This window comes from Carcharhinus amblyrhynchos, chromosome 33 (assembly GCF_965287045.1).
Source record: "Carcharhinus amblyrhynchos chromosome 33, sCarAmb.v2.hapA, whole genome shotgun sequence".
NCBI lineage: Eukaryota > Metazoa > Chordata > Chondrichthyes > Carcharhiniformes > Carcharhinidae > Carcharhinus > Carcharhinus amblyrhynchos.
The window spans coordinates 2,047,694-2,063,016 of NC_137356.1; the positions used below are offsets into that span (position 1 = coordinate 2,047,694).

The 15,323-nt window shown below is 42.7% G+C and overlaps 1 protein-coding gene across 1 annotated transcript in view; it reads left to right on the forward strand.

Annotated features, from left to right (window-relative positions):
• The window catches only part of LOC145360878 (vascular cell adhesion protein 1-like), a 142,093-nt gene that overhangs the window by 109,511 nt on the left and 17,259 nt on the right, over window positions 1–15,323 (forward strand). Inside the window, exons 10-11 of the mRNA XM_080216379.1 lie at window positions 1,788–2,057; window positions 3,849–4,163. Coding sequence (XP_080072505.1) covers window positions 1,788–2,057; window positions 3,849–4,163 — 585 coding nt within the window. The remainder of the gene's footprint in view (window positions 1–1,787; window positions 2,058–3,848; window positions 4,164–15,323) is intronic.

Sequence of the window (15,323 nt, forward strand, 5' to 3'; positions counted from 1 at the left end):
GGGCTGACAAGTGGCAAGTAACATTCAAGCCAAACATGTGCCATATAATGAACATCTCCAACAAGAGAGAATCTCCCCTTGACATCCAGTGACATTACCATCATTGAATCCCCCACTATTAACATCCTGAGGGTTACTAATGACCAAAAACTGGACGGATAAACCATATAAATATTGTGGTACATAAGCAGGTCAGAGACTGGGCATTCTGTGGAGAGTAAGTCATCTTCTGACTTCCCAAATCTGGTCTTGCATCTACAGGCACAAGTCAGGAGGGTGATGAATACTCTCCACTCGCCCGGATGAATGATGAGAGCAACACAACACTCAAGAAGTTTAGCACCATACAGGACAAAGCTTGTTTGACACCTAATCAGTCACTTGAACCATTCACTCCCTCCACCTCTGGTGTACAGTGGTAGAAGTGAGTAGCAACTACAAAATGCACTGGAGGAAGTCATCATGTCTCCTTAGACAGCACTTCCCAAACCCATGACTGTTCTCATCTAGAAAGACAAGGGGCATAATTTTCAGTTATTTGCATGGTGTTCTGAATGAGGCAAGAAAACTGACATGCAGCTTACAGGCTGCATAGCTAAATTTTCTCACAGTAGTCTGCAGCACTGTGTGCAGAGGAGATCAGCTAGCTGTGCCCACAATGTCACACTCAGCGGGTGGGGCTGAATAGAGCCGGCAACACAGACTCTGCAGACACTGGGACACCATTTTAAAAGGCAATCCAAAGTGCAATAATAAAAATACATCCCGTACCATAGATAAGAGGACTTAACACTTAACTGCCACTCAATATGTTGAAGTGCAACCGTCACCCTATGGATAAGAAGAACCTCCCCCAGTGTGGGCAAAGGAAACCCCTCCCCCATTCAGGTATGGGCAACCCCCATCATACAAGGCCACCTCCCCCCTCCTCTCCTGTCATGAAGACCTTCCTCTCCACTTTCCTAGTTGCCAGACCAGCCTGCCTGGCTCCACTTCTTCAGAGAATCATACATGTCTTTGAGGCCAAGCATTGAGGGTGACAATTCCCTGGAGTGGCTTTTTGTCAGCAGCTTTTGAGGGGGGCCTGATAATCGGTCCCCATTGGCAAAATGCAACCCCAGATCCTGCTGCCCTGACCAGGGCAGGGATGTGGGGTGGGGGTAGAGATGGGATGATTGGTTTCCACCTTTGGTCCCTGTGGTGGGACTTCAGTCTTCACCTAAAATTTCAGCCAATTAGTCTGAATCAACAGTATAAGTATATTTATTTTAACGTCAAATCAGTGTAGAATTCAAATCAAGGAAATGAAAGACGGGACAAAGGTAATAGAGTAAGAAAAAGTTCTAAAAAAAATTAGTTTTCAAAACCAATTAAAATCTGAAAGAATGAAACTCCAAACTTGCAAAAGCCAACACTACAAGACGAGTCCTTTTGCATGAATTAAGACTAATAGAAATCCACTGGAATGGATAATCGCTAGTGAATTAATACCTCAACTTTACAATCTTCATATCTTTAATTGGCTGAAGAGTAGGACAACTTGGACATCAATTTCCTGATTTCTGCATTGACCTGCATTTGTGTAGACTCTGGAAATTGCTGTCTGACTTCTTATTAAAATTAACTTGATAATGTTAGGTTTTGAGAGTCTCCAAATTACTTCAGGTCAATATGTTCTATTTTGAAGAGAGGCTTGTTTTTTGTTTTACCTCTGCAAGTTACTCAGAATACATCTGACATTGAATGGCTTCCATGTCCCTGTATTTACTTTGTTTTTCCTTTGGCAGCAAACGTGGTTGGCTTTGAGGTTTTGATTGACACAAACCCCCCAGTTCTGGAATTTGGAGACTCGTTGAAGATAAACTGCAGCACAACATGTGCATTGCCTAAGCCATTAATTATGGTGGAGTATAAATCAGGGATAGAACCTACCAGAGAATCCAGTGATAGTTGGATAGCTGACTTTTTCCCAAGTGTCAGAGCATGGGATATCTCTGTACCATGTTATGTGAGCTGCAAAGAAGTGAAGACTGCAAACAAAGTGGTCACTGTTTACAGTAAGTGAAAACTCTTCTAATAAAAAAATGCAGGTTGAATATCTCTGTACTGTTGGTGACTGAAATGCTGTGATGTTGCAATAGATTATGATAAGTTACATTCTTTACCTCAGAATTTTAAGCCCAGCCTTAAGATGCAGCATACTGATCCACCAAGACCAGCCCCCAAATCTCTGAATTTCTCCTTCCTCCTGCCATGTCTCCATCGTTAGTCCTTCCTTCCTGTTTGTTTCTGTGAGGAAACATTAGTTTCACAGTTCATTACCTCACCAGTACACGGCTGGGTGGTTTAAAACAAACATTCAGAACTCTCCATGATGCCACCTCTCTCCTTGGAAACTCTTCCAGCTCGACAGCCCTGCCTGATTGCTGTCTTGCTTCAATTCTGCATCTGACTTTAACTCTACAGGTCACAACTGTGGCTTCAATGATTGAGGTTCTGGGGTTTGGAATCACTTCCTACATCTCTCTGTCGCTCTTGCACTCTGTCTCTTTCTATCTCTTTAGCTATCTATCTTCCTTCTCCAAAAAATCTGCCCTTTTGTTCAAACTTTGGGACGTCTGTGCTCGTACCTGCTTCCTAGGCTTGGTGTTAAAGTTTTTTGGTAATGTTTCAGTGTTGGACTTTGGGATTTTTATACATTAAAGGCTCTATGTTAATGCCAACTGCTGTTGTTTAAAATTAATGATTTAATTATTCCTGATGTTGGTAATTTAGAATGAAGAGGGCTCAATATACTAATTCTTAATGGGGGAGATTAAATATTTGTTGTTGGAACAAATCCTTTTCACACATTACACTAGCCATGCATGGAATTTTATGAAAATAATTCAAAGTGTGTGAAATTGGGACAGTTGTGGATCTGTTGTTTCAGTTAGTTTTTACACCCAATCCTGTGCACATAGTGCATGAAAAAATGGGCTAGACCATTTCTCGCTGCCACAGGCAGTGGGCAGAACTTAATTTATTAGCTAGCAGCAGAGGGAGCTACTGCGCATGCGCAGACCTCTGTATCTGCACATGCACAATCGTAACAGTAGTGGGAGCTCTTGCACACGTGTAGACCTCTGATGCTGCACAATAGCAGAGAGAGAGAGCTATCAGGCCCCTGCTGTTGCAGCCAGCTTCAACCAATTCACCCTTTCCACCTGCAATTGCAATGGCTCGTGACAAATCGTGAGTCCCACACCACCCGGAAATGTAGCCCCACTGCACCCCCACCACCCAGACCTATCACATTCCTCTCCCCCCACCAATTGCCCCAATGCCTGATGGCATTGCTGAGGTGCCAGGCTGCCAATGCCGAGGTGCCAGGCTGACATTGTCAGGTTGACACTGTCCAAGGGGCACACTTTCCTTTTGGCCTCAATGGCCTCCAGTTCTACCGACAAGGACAACGCAACTGTTCCCCATTCATGGGGAGCAGGTGTTTTCCTTGCCAAAGAGAACCTCTCCCATAAAGGCAAGTGAACCAGGACAACTGAGTGCCGGGCTTGCTAATCACGTGCTGATGACATTTATTATATATTTAAATAATTTATTCTCCCTCTTGACAGAAATAGGCAAGTGGCTGACCTTGACGGAAATCCGATTTTGGTAAGATCACGAGAGCTGAGAAATTGGGTGTGGTCCTGATTTCACAGCCCTCGCATGATTCTATTGGCTCGCTCTGCCCATCGATGCGCAGGGCAAGCCAGTAAAATTCCACCCAGTGTGTGAGGAGCTGGAACAGAGAGTGCTCAGGGGGATTATTTCAGTGAATTCTGTTAACTGTGATTCTCTATTTACAGATCGCGAGATAAACATTACTTCACCTCCGCAAGTGCTGGAAGTTAACAGAACATATAGTCTGGAGTGCATTGGTCCGAGGGTCTATCCAAACAATAAACTCACACTCACATGGCTGAGGGGGAGTGAGATTGTTCAGAGTAATTCCGCAGGAGAAGAAGGTTTTCCAGATGAAGATAAAAGATTGAGGAATGTCTTCAGTTTCACTGCGAGTGTGTCAGATGATGGACAGGTGTACACCTGCTTGGCCGAAGTGGATTTGGGCTCTAACAACAGAAAACTAATCGCAAACTCCTCTGTAACTCTGCAAACTTACTGTAAGTTCCACTTGCATGAGAAACAATCACTTCATTTTAAGAATGAGTTTAATATCTCTAATTTGTAGAGGACAAATAAGGGGAAATAATATAGTAATGCAGTTCTCATTATGTTATTTCCACACAACAAAATTTGATGGATAAATTTACTCATCTTGGATCATGCAGCTTTCTAATTTGTTCAATGTCATAGAAGAAGAATCATAGAAACCCCACAGTACAGAAAGAGGCCATTCGGCCCATCGGGTCTGTACTGATCACAGTCCCACCCAGGCCCTAGTGTCTGTATAGAGAGCGCTGTACTGGAGGGTCCAGTGTTTGTATAGATAGTGCAGTACTGGGGACGCCAGTGTCTGTAAAGACAGCACTGTTCTAGGGGCTCCAAAAGTAGGGGAGTCTAAAACTTGAGGACATAGGTTTAAGCTGAGAGGGGAGAGATACAAAAGTGTCCAGAGGGGCAATTTTTTCACACAGAGGGTGGTGAGTGTCTGGAACAGGCTGCCAGCAGTAGTAGTGGAGATGGGTACAATTTTATCTCTTAAAAAGCATTTAGATAGTTACATGGGTACAATAGATATAGAGGGATATAGGGTCAAATGTGGGCAATTGGGATCAGCTTAGGGGTTTTAAAAAAAAGGGCGGCATGGACATGTTGGGCCTAAGGGCCGGTTTCCATGCTGTAAATCTCTATAACTCTATATCCCTACATATTTACCCATTAATCCCTCTTGCCTACGGAGCTCAGGACACTAAGGGCAATTTTTAGCATGCCCAATCAACTTAACCCGCACATCTTTAGACTGTGGGAGAAAACCGGAGCACCCGGAGGAAACCCACACAGACATGAGGAGAACATGCAAACTCCACACAGACAGTGACCCAAGCTGGGAATCGAACCCAGGTCCCTGGAGCTGTGAAGCAGCAGTGCTAACCACTATGCTACCGTATTGTGTACCTGTAAATTATCCACATATGTTTCAATGGGTCAGGGAGCATTTGAAACTTAGTTTAAAAGCTAGGATCAACAAGCATTTCACAACATCTGTTACGCCAATCTGAGTGTTATTAAAAATTGACTCCAAAAGGACATCCAAGGGCCAGCCATGTTGAGGGGCTTGATCCCCAATCTGGGAATGGCAACTTGACATCTGGATCATTCCTGAATCCCAACCACACGCCCGGTATGCTTTCCTCAAATGCAGCTTCTGTCTGGGCCTGTGGTGAGTTTGGCACTGGCTCAGTGGCATTAAGTCCTTCCAAAGGTGGGAACTGATTCCTGAGTACAAATCCCACGGATTTCCAGTTGCATTATAAAACAGAAAAGGCAGCAGAAACATGGTGAGACAAGTAGTAAACCAGCTAACAAGAAGGTACTACACTCATGCTGACATAAAAACCCTATAAGGGAAAAAGGGTTTGGCCATTAGCGTGAAGTGATGGCTTTGCACATTGCAACTGACAGCTACTGTGCACTAACTTGCAGCAGACTGTTGCGGCCTTCCCCAGCTCCTCATGGAGCTTTATGGGCAGTTAATTTAAGGTGAATGGGCTCCTGGCTTCTCCACCTTTCTCACAGCACACACCCTTAAACATTGAGCTGTTGTGGGGAAATTAAAGAAATGGTTACCTGACACACTAAATGGTTACCTAGGAAGGGACATGAAACAGGCACTGGCTTTGAGCACAGACAGTTATTTAAAGTTAAAACATGCAGGAACTGAAATGCTGCAAGAAGCTAGTTAGAGCTTGAGCCACTTTAAGATAAGGCCAGACCCAGAACAATATGTCTGATAATAAGGTCAGTCACAGATGGGAACATAAATACATAAACGCAACAACATCAGCCATTGAATGAATAGATCGAAACCAGTCATTGACAGAGGAAATGTGACCATTTGATGAACAATGCTATGTTAACTGCCCATGTCTGTACCTGTCTGCTTGTAATGATGTGTTAACTACTGATGTCCGTAATCTGCCTACTCAATTTATAACCACGTGTTAAACGGCTAATATCCGTATTACCTATTGTCTAAAAGGTATAAAAATGATCAACTGCTATCATATAATTGAGAAGGTAGGTATGGAGTACCAGTGCTTTCTTCCAAAGCTTTGTGTCTGAAATAAAACTGTCTTATTGAATATCCAAGTCTGACTCTGGTGGTAAATTTCCCACAACAGAATGTAGCAAAGAATCCCAGAAGTGTACATGCCATTATTTTCATAGCACACCTTCACCAATCTCGACAACCACAACCCCTTCCATACATATTCCCTGGGTTGCTGAAATAAACCAAACTCTACAGCGTAGTGAGAGAGAGGAACACTAAAGCCAGCCCTATGATAGAGAAGAAGATAATAGTAAGTATATTTTACTAAGAATATTCTTTCAGGCAAAGCAGAGATACTAGGCTCTGAGAGATAACCAACAAGTGAAATAAGTTTTAGGTCCAAATGACTTTTCCTTCAGCTGATTAGAACCAGAGGGCACAACCTCAGGCTAAAGGGACGATCCTTTAAAACACAGATGAGAAGAAATTTCTTCAGCCTGAGACTGGTGAATCTGTGGAACTCTTTGCTGCGGAAGGTTGTGAAGTGTCTTTGAGGCAGAGATAGATAGGTTCTTGATTAATAAGGGGGTCAGAGGTTGTGGGGAAAAGGCAGGAGAATGGGGATGAGAAAAATATTAGCCATGATTGAATGGCGGAGCAGACTCGATGGGCGAGTGCCTAATTATACTCCTATGTCTTATGGTCTTACAATTACAACAAACAAATGACAGTATGTTTGTTTCGAGAATGGCCCAGGTGCTGATATTACTATCACTCTCCTGCTTTCTTCACTGTCAGAGGTTTCCTCACAGAGACAGTAATGTCTAAAGGAAATCCATCTGGCTGCCTTACACATCTCAGTAGTCAGAGGAGGTGATGGTCATGGAGCAGATCAGCCAATCTCATCATGCAGGGAGAACAAAACAAACTGGCAAGGCTCACACCCAGAATCCCACACGCTAACATCCAAACTTCGATTGGGATGGCGTAGACAGATATAATTAAAGATCACAGTGGAGGGAAATTAGTGAGTATATCAGCCTGTTCTACTCATAGTGACTGGTGCAAAAGTAGTAGAGTTAGATACTCGGGCTGTCTGCAAAATAAATCTCAAAAATAAAGAATGTGACCTTCTGATGATGGTTCGGGTTTTCTCACAGTGAGAAGTGTGATGGATTCCTGCAATGTGTGTATTGGGCTGTGTGGATCAGTTTCTGCTCTGTCCATTAGGAATGCAAACACATCACAGCAAATCCAAATGAAGTGAATTTCTTCTCCGTGTTGCAGCTTTTATGGATTCGCCTAGAATCCTTGACAAAAGATCCATAGAAGTGAAGCGAGAAGCCACGTTAACATGTGAAGTCTCGAATGTCTATCCTGCTGAGAAAATGAGGATAAGTTGGTCTCAGGATGGTGAAGAACTGAATTCAACAACAACAAGGCCAAGTTCCAATACCGTCCGGGAAACTGCAGCGTGGACACCACAGGTGTCGGGTCTGACAGAAGTTGTCTGTACGGCTGATTTTGAGGCGTATCCATCAGTTCCACCAAAGAATAATACCATTTTCGTTATGGTGTACGGTAAGAATCCTGTTTATTGGTATCATTACGTTCAGATAACGTTCGGATAGTTCATGGTAGTTAATATTGCAGCATGTCTGATTTACATCATTTCAAACAATTCGATCCCTCCCATTGAGTTTGGAAGTTTATTGACACATTTACATATTCAGATAATGAGCCTGAGTGGGACATAAGAGCTGGCTAATTGGGTGGGAGGGCCTGTTGCTGGGCTACATATCCTATGTAATCAAAGAGAAGCTGCTTCAGAGAATATTTGTGACACTTGCTATTACCTGATTTGCAGGAAATGTTGCTGACACTTGAGGATCATAAGAAAATGTTGAAAACAGTGACTGTGTAGTTTGGATTATAAACACAGTGATCTGTTTCATCTTAACAAAGAAAACAGTACTTAACAAGAGAAAAGAGTTATGTTCAGTGATGAAGATTATATATTTGGTAAGGATAGAATGACAATTTAATTAATTGCACTAAAAATAATCATCTATCAGATAGTCCTAGAGGTCTACAGCACTAAAAAAGGCCCTTTGGACCATTGCATCCATGCCAGTCAAAGGCAAACCACCCAACTATTCCAATCCATTTTCCAGCATGTAGTCCATGGCCTTGTGTGCCTTGGCACTGCAAGTACGCATCTAAATACTTTTTCAATGTTGTGAGGGTCTCTGTCTCCACTATCCCTTCAGACAGTGAGTTCCAGTCTCTCACCACCCTTTAGGTGAAAAAAGATTTTCTTCACATCCGCTCTAAACCTCCTGCCCCTTAACTTAAATCTATAGTCCCTGGTCATTAATCCCTCCACCAGAGGAAAAAGTTTCTTCCTGTCTACTCTATCCATGCCCCTCATAATTCTACACCCTTCAATCATGTTCCCCCTCAGTCTTCTCTGTTCCAATGAAAACAACCCCAGTCTATCCAATCTTTTTTCAAAACTCCAGCCCAGGCAACACCGTGGTAAATCCCTACACCCTCTCCAGTGCTAACACATTCCTCCTATACTGTGGATCCCAGAATTGCACACAATATTCTAGCTCTGGTCTAACAACATTTTACTTAGTCCCAGCATAACTCCCCCAATCTTAAACTCTATGTCTCTGCTAATAAAGTCCAGAATACCATATGCCTTCTTAACCACTTTATTCACCTGTCCTACCTGAAGGGACTGGTGTACATGAACACCAAGATCCCTCTGGTCCTCCACGTTTTCTAAGGTCCTGCCATTTATCATGTATTTCCTTGCATTGTTTGTCCTGCCCAAGTGCATCGCCTCACACTGATCATAGTATCATAGAATCGCTTCAGTGCAAAAGGAGGTCATTCAGCCCATCAAGCCTGCACCAACTCTCCAACAGAGCATCTTACTCTGGCCCACCCCCACCCTATCCCTGTAAACCCCTCCTGCTGGTATTTCCTGGCCTGATGTGCTAATCGAGCACCACAGCAGCCCAGGAAAATCGTATCCTGATGTTTTTTGAGAATGTAACTAGTAGAATAGATAAGGGAGAGCCAGTGGATGTGGTATATCTGGACTTTCAGAAGGCTTCTGATAAAGTCTCTCACATGAGGTCAGTGGGCCAAATTAAAGTACATGGGAAAAGAGATAATATATTGACATGGATCGAGAATTGGTTGACAGACAGGAAACAGAGAGTGGGAAAAAATAGGTCTTTTTCCCAGTGGCAGGCAGTGGCTAGTGGGTACCACAGGGATTAGTGTTTGGGTCCCAACTGTTCACAAAATATAAAAATGATCTGGATGAGGGAACCAAATATAAAATTTCCAAATTCCTTGTCAACACAAAATTGTAGATGTGAGGAGGATGCAAGGAAGTTTCAAGGTGATTCAGACAAATTGATTGAATGGGCAAACACATGACAGATACAATACAATGTGGCTAAATGTGAAGTTATACACTTTGATATGAAAAACAGAAATGAAGAGTATGATTTAAATGGTGATATATTGGGAAGTGTGGATGGACAAAGGGATCTGGGTGTCCTTGTACACCAGTTAATGAAAATGGAGAGGAAGGTTCAGCAAACAATTAGAAAGACAAATGTTATGTTGTTCTTCATTGTAAGAGGATTTGAATTCAGAAATAAGGGATGTCTTACTGCGGTTATACAGAGCCTTGGTGAGACCACACCTGGAGTACTGCGTGCAGTTTTGGTCTCCCTACTGAAGAAAGGATATCCTTGCCATAGACAGAGTGCAGCAGAGGGTCACTAGGCTGATATCGGGGTTGGTGGAACTGTCCTATGAGGACAGATTAGTTTGTCTGGGCCTGCATTCACTAGAGGTTAGAAAAATGAGAGGAGATCAGATTGAAAAGTAAAATTCTAACAGGATTGGACAGACTGGATGAAAGGAGGATGTTTTCCCTGGATGGGGAATCTAGAATCAGGGAACACAGATTCACGATGAAGTGGTGAACCATTTAAGACTGAGATGAGGAAACATTTGTTCACTCAGAGGGTGGTGAACCTGTGGAATTCGCTACCCCAGAAAGCTGTAGAGGCGAAGTCACTGAATATATTCAAGAAAGAGATAGATCTCTTTTAGATTTTAATGGCATCAAGGATTATGGAGAGAAAGTGAGAATATCGAATTATTCTGAGGGTCCGCCATGATCATACTGAATAGCAGAGCAGGCTTGAAGGGACAAATGGCCTCCTCCTGCTCCTAGTTTCTATATTTCTATCCTGGGGGTTGTGGAGTTTTAGTCATTAAGTAAGTTCAAGATAGAGGTCCATAGGTTTCTAGATATTAAAGATATAAAGAGATGTGGGGAAAATGGAGTTGAGGTAGAAGGTTAACCTTGATCTATCTGAATAGCAGAGAAAACTCAAAGGGCCATTTGGTCACTCCTGCTCCTACTTCCTATGTCCCTGCGAAAGATGCCATGAGGCCTGAGACATCTATCCGATACATCAGTGAGTTGGACAGTGAGCAGTAAGCAATGAGCATACCCTCCTTTGTCTCGATATTATTGTCGCAATGAGGGGCAGCAAGATAAACTTTGGGAATATTTCTAATCATGTATTTCTATTATTTTTACAGTTTTCTCTGAACCTGAAATCCAAGTACCAGTGAGCCTTGAAGGAAACCGGGTTAATATTACATGCAGTGTGTTTAATGTCTCAGGACAGCTTCAACTCAGACTGAAGAATGGAAGTGAGGTGTTAGTGAATGAATTGAGCAATACTGGCCTCACTATCTATCATACTCTGGATGTACAAGCACAGCTGGATAAACAGCAGTACATCTGTGAAGCTGAAATGAAACTTCAAGTTCAGCCAATGACAAGCCCTATTATTAAAAAACAGGTTGCTACCCTCTGCGTCTTGTGTAAGTAGCATCATTTTCTGAATAGAGACCAATGAAAGTCTCATGACGATTTTTCTCCCAGGCCTAAACAAATTTAATTGATCTCTTGGAAGTTCAGAGAAGGTTTACCAGACCAATGGCTGGAATGGGAGAGTTGTCTTATGAGGGAAGTTTGGTCAGGAAATGCTTGTATCTACTGGAGTTTGGAAGATTAAGAAGCAATTTGGTTAAAACATATAAATCCTGAGGATCTTGATGCGATGGATGTGGAAAGGTTGTTTCATCTTGAGGGAGAATCTAGAGCTGAGGACACTGTTTAAAAGTAAGTGGTGACCAATTTAGGATAGAAGTGAAGAGAATTCATTTCTCTGAGGGTTCTGAGACTCTGGAAGTCTGTTCCTCAAAAGGCAGAGGAAGCAGAATCTTTAAATATTTTTAAGGCAGAGCTAGATAGATTCTTGATAAACAAGGGGATGAAAGATGGGAATGTGGAGTTAAGGCTACAATCAGATCAGCTACAAAATCATTGAAAGGGGGAAGTAGCTCAAAGGGCCAAGCGACCTATTCCTGCTCCTAATTCAAATGTTCTACACACAGCCTGCTTTCCAGTGGTTCTTTTTGGTGGAAGAGAAACAAAAGCTACAGGATAGGCTAAGTGGAAACATTGGCTGGAACTCCCGGTCTTGCACATTCTGCTACTGCTGCCAGCGAGAATGGAGAATTTGGTGCTCAGCCAATAGCAAAACTGGAGAATCTCAGCTGTGGGTGAGGTGGGAAAACTATGCCAGTGCATTGTGCCACAAAGCACAATCACCCCGACATAACAAGGTGCATGTCCTGGGTAGACCATTGGGAAACATACTAAGTGAAGACAAGACACATCCACATGGAAAGGAATGGGGAAAACTGAGTCATAGTGGGCTGCTGTAATATAAAGGATAATAATAGAACCTATTTAATGAGGGATGGGGAATGTTAGAATAGTATTTTCAATGGCAGTAATTATATACGGCTGTGAAGAATGAATAGCTGATGTTTAGCTTATGAGCACTGCTGAAGGACAGATCTAATTACCCAAACCTTGTGGAGAAAGATTGTACTGAAGATTGGGTGTTTTCAGAATGTGGAGGTGATGCCAGAAAGAAATCAGCCACAATGTTATTGAATGGTGGGGCTGAATGGCCTACCCCTGCTCCTGATTTATGTGTGTGTATGTAGCTCAAGTAATTACCTCACTCGCTTTTGAAAGTCACTATTGAATCTGCATCTACTGTCATTATAGGCGATGCATTCCAGATCACAACAAATTGTTGTTTGAGAAAGCAGTTTCCATATCTCACCTCTGGTTCTCTTTCTTATCACTTTAAATCTGGGTCTCTGGTCAACGATCTGCTACTGAAAACTGCTTCTCCTTATTTCTCTACTAAATTGGTTCATCATTTTGAACATTTTGATCAGATCTCCTCTTGGTTTTCACTATACTAAGAGGTACAATCCCAACTTTTCCAGGCTTTCCACATATCCCTCATCCCTTGTACCATTCTACAACTCTCTTGCATCCTCTCCAAGGCATTCTAAAAGTGTTGTTTCCAGAATTGAATATAGTCCTCCTATTGAGGCCTGGCTAGTGATTTATAAGGTTATATTCATTTAACAAACCTACCTTGCTTTTGTTCTCTATGCCTCTATTAATAAAGCCAAAGATTCCATTACATTTTCTCATAATCTTCAGAACTGATCCAATTGCTGTCAAAGATTTCTGTATAAACACCCACAGCTCACCATTTCTTCATCTCTTTTATATTTGTGCCATCTAATTCATATTACACTTCAGTAAGAAGAATATAGAAAGCTATCACTTTACACTTCTCTGCATTAAATTTTATCTACCATGGATCTGTCCATCTCACTAGTTTATGTCCTACAAAGAAAGGCCTGTTAATGTTCTCCTCATTCTTTACTATTTTTTCCAAGTTTTGTGTCATCTGCAAAAGTTGTGTCTTGTTTGCCCAGGTTGAGGTTATTAATGTACAGTATATACAAAAAAGCAGCAATCCTAATATTGAGCCCTGGGCAACACCATTGTTCACCATTCATCTCTTTTCTATCCTGACTTAATTGTTTTATTGCACTACCAACTGGTCTCCCACATTCTACCCTCTGAAAACTTAAAGTTATTCAAAACTCTACTACCTGTGTCTTAACATGCAGCAATAAATCCTATTCATTTCGTGCCCTAATGCTCACTGACCCTTAATGACTCCAGGCCAACAAAGTCTTGACTTTGCTATTCTCAGCCTTGTTAACAAATACCCATTATCATGATTGGCTATTCTGATTGCTGTTCCCTACATGCTACCCGGTAGAAAAAGCATTTGCCACTGACCCCTGTTCCTCAGAGCTAGATATAGTACTGCTCCCTTCCTTGTTAGGATGGAGAAGCACTAATCAGGAAACTTGTATACATTTCAGAAGCCTTAACCTTTGCACTGTTTACTCTGCTACAATCCCAATCCAAACTAGTAAAATTGATGTCCTCCATTATCATTATTGTGTAGTTCTTGCATCTTGTAATTTGTCTGAAAATTCGACCTTCTATCTCCTTGCCACTATTTGGAAGCCTATACTGTCCAATCAGGAGCACAATATCTCTTCAATTGATCCTTAATTCTGAACAGACAGATTCTGTCGACCCTCAACCACCTTGTGACATGATGTAGTATGGGGGTAGTGGCCCCACCACTGGCTGGAAAGTCAGGCTAAAGCTGCCACTCTGGCCGTGGAAGCCATGAAGCCATTTGGTGTTGGTCAGGAAATTATTTGCTTTAGGTTGTGGCTGATGTCATGCCTTCAACAGCTTCAGCCAATCAGTGGACCAACAGCTCTTGCACTGGGAGTGGTGGCCACAGAGCTAGTCCTGGACCAGAAAGAGTGAAGCTGGGCAGTGAAGCAGCTAGATAGTGCAGATTGGCAGGGCCAGTCAGGAAAGCCTTGATGTGGGATGGGAATTGGGGTTGAGAGGTCAGGTGAGGGTGTAATCAAGATGTGACTCCTTTCCACTGGGTGGGTATCCTCCTTTGGACACAGGGCAATAGCAGCAAGTGGAACCCTGCTGCCGTAACTGTCTTGCAATCCCACAATCATGTGGCCTCCTCACTATCTCCGGCTGTGCCTGGAAGAGGCTCTTACTTGGACATTTGCTCAAAGGTGAGTGGGTATGCCACCCAACACCTACCCTGCCACTGCTAAAACACTAATGGAGGCAGGTATGTGGTGGGCACGGTGTGAACCCCCAGCCTGGGAATTATAGACTGGTGAGCCTTACTTCTGTTGTGGGCAAAGTTTTGGAAAGGATTATAAGAGATGGGATTTATAATCATCTCAAGAGAAATAATTCGATTAGGGATAGTCAGCACAGTTTCGTGAAGGGTAGGTCGTGCCTCACAAACCTTATTGAGTTCTTTGAGAAGATGACCAAAGAGCCAGATAAGGGTAAAGCAGTTGGTGTGGTGTATATGGATTTCAGTGAAGTGTTTGATAAGGTTCCCCATGGTAAGCTACTGCAGAAAATATGGATGCATGGGATTGAGGGTGATTTAGCAGTTTGGATCAGGAATTGGCTAGCTGATAGTGGTGGCTGATGGGAAATATTCAACCTGGAGTGGTGTACCTCAAGGATCTGTTTTGGGGCCACTGCTGTTTGTCATTTTTATAAATGACCTAGATGAGGGTGTAGAAGGATGGGTTAGTAAATTTGCGGATGACACTAAAGTCGGAGGAGTTGTAGACAGTGCGGATGGATGTTACAGTTTGCAGAGGGACATAGATAAGCTGCAGAGCTGGGCTGAGAGGTGGCAAATGGAGTTTAATGCGGAAAAGTGATCCACTTTGGAAAGAGTAACAGGATTACAGAGTATTGGGCTAATGGAAAGACTCTTGGTAGTGTGGATGAGCAGAGGGATCTTGGTGTACATGTGCATAGATCCCTGAAAGTTGGCACCCAGGTTGATAAGGTTGTTAAGAAGGCGTACAGTGTGTTAGCTTTTATTGGTAGAGGGATTGAGTTTCAGAGCCGTGAGATCATGTTACAACTGTACAAAACTCTGGTGTGGCCGCACTTGGAGTATTGCGTACAGTTCTGGTCGCTGCATTATAAGAAAGATGTGGAGGCATTGGAAAGGGTGCAGAGGAGGTTTAC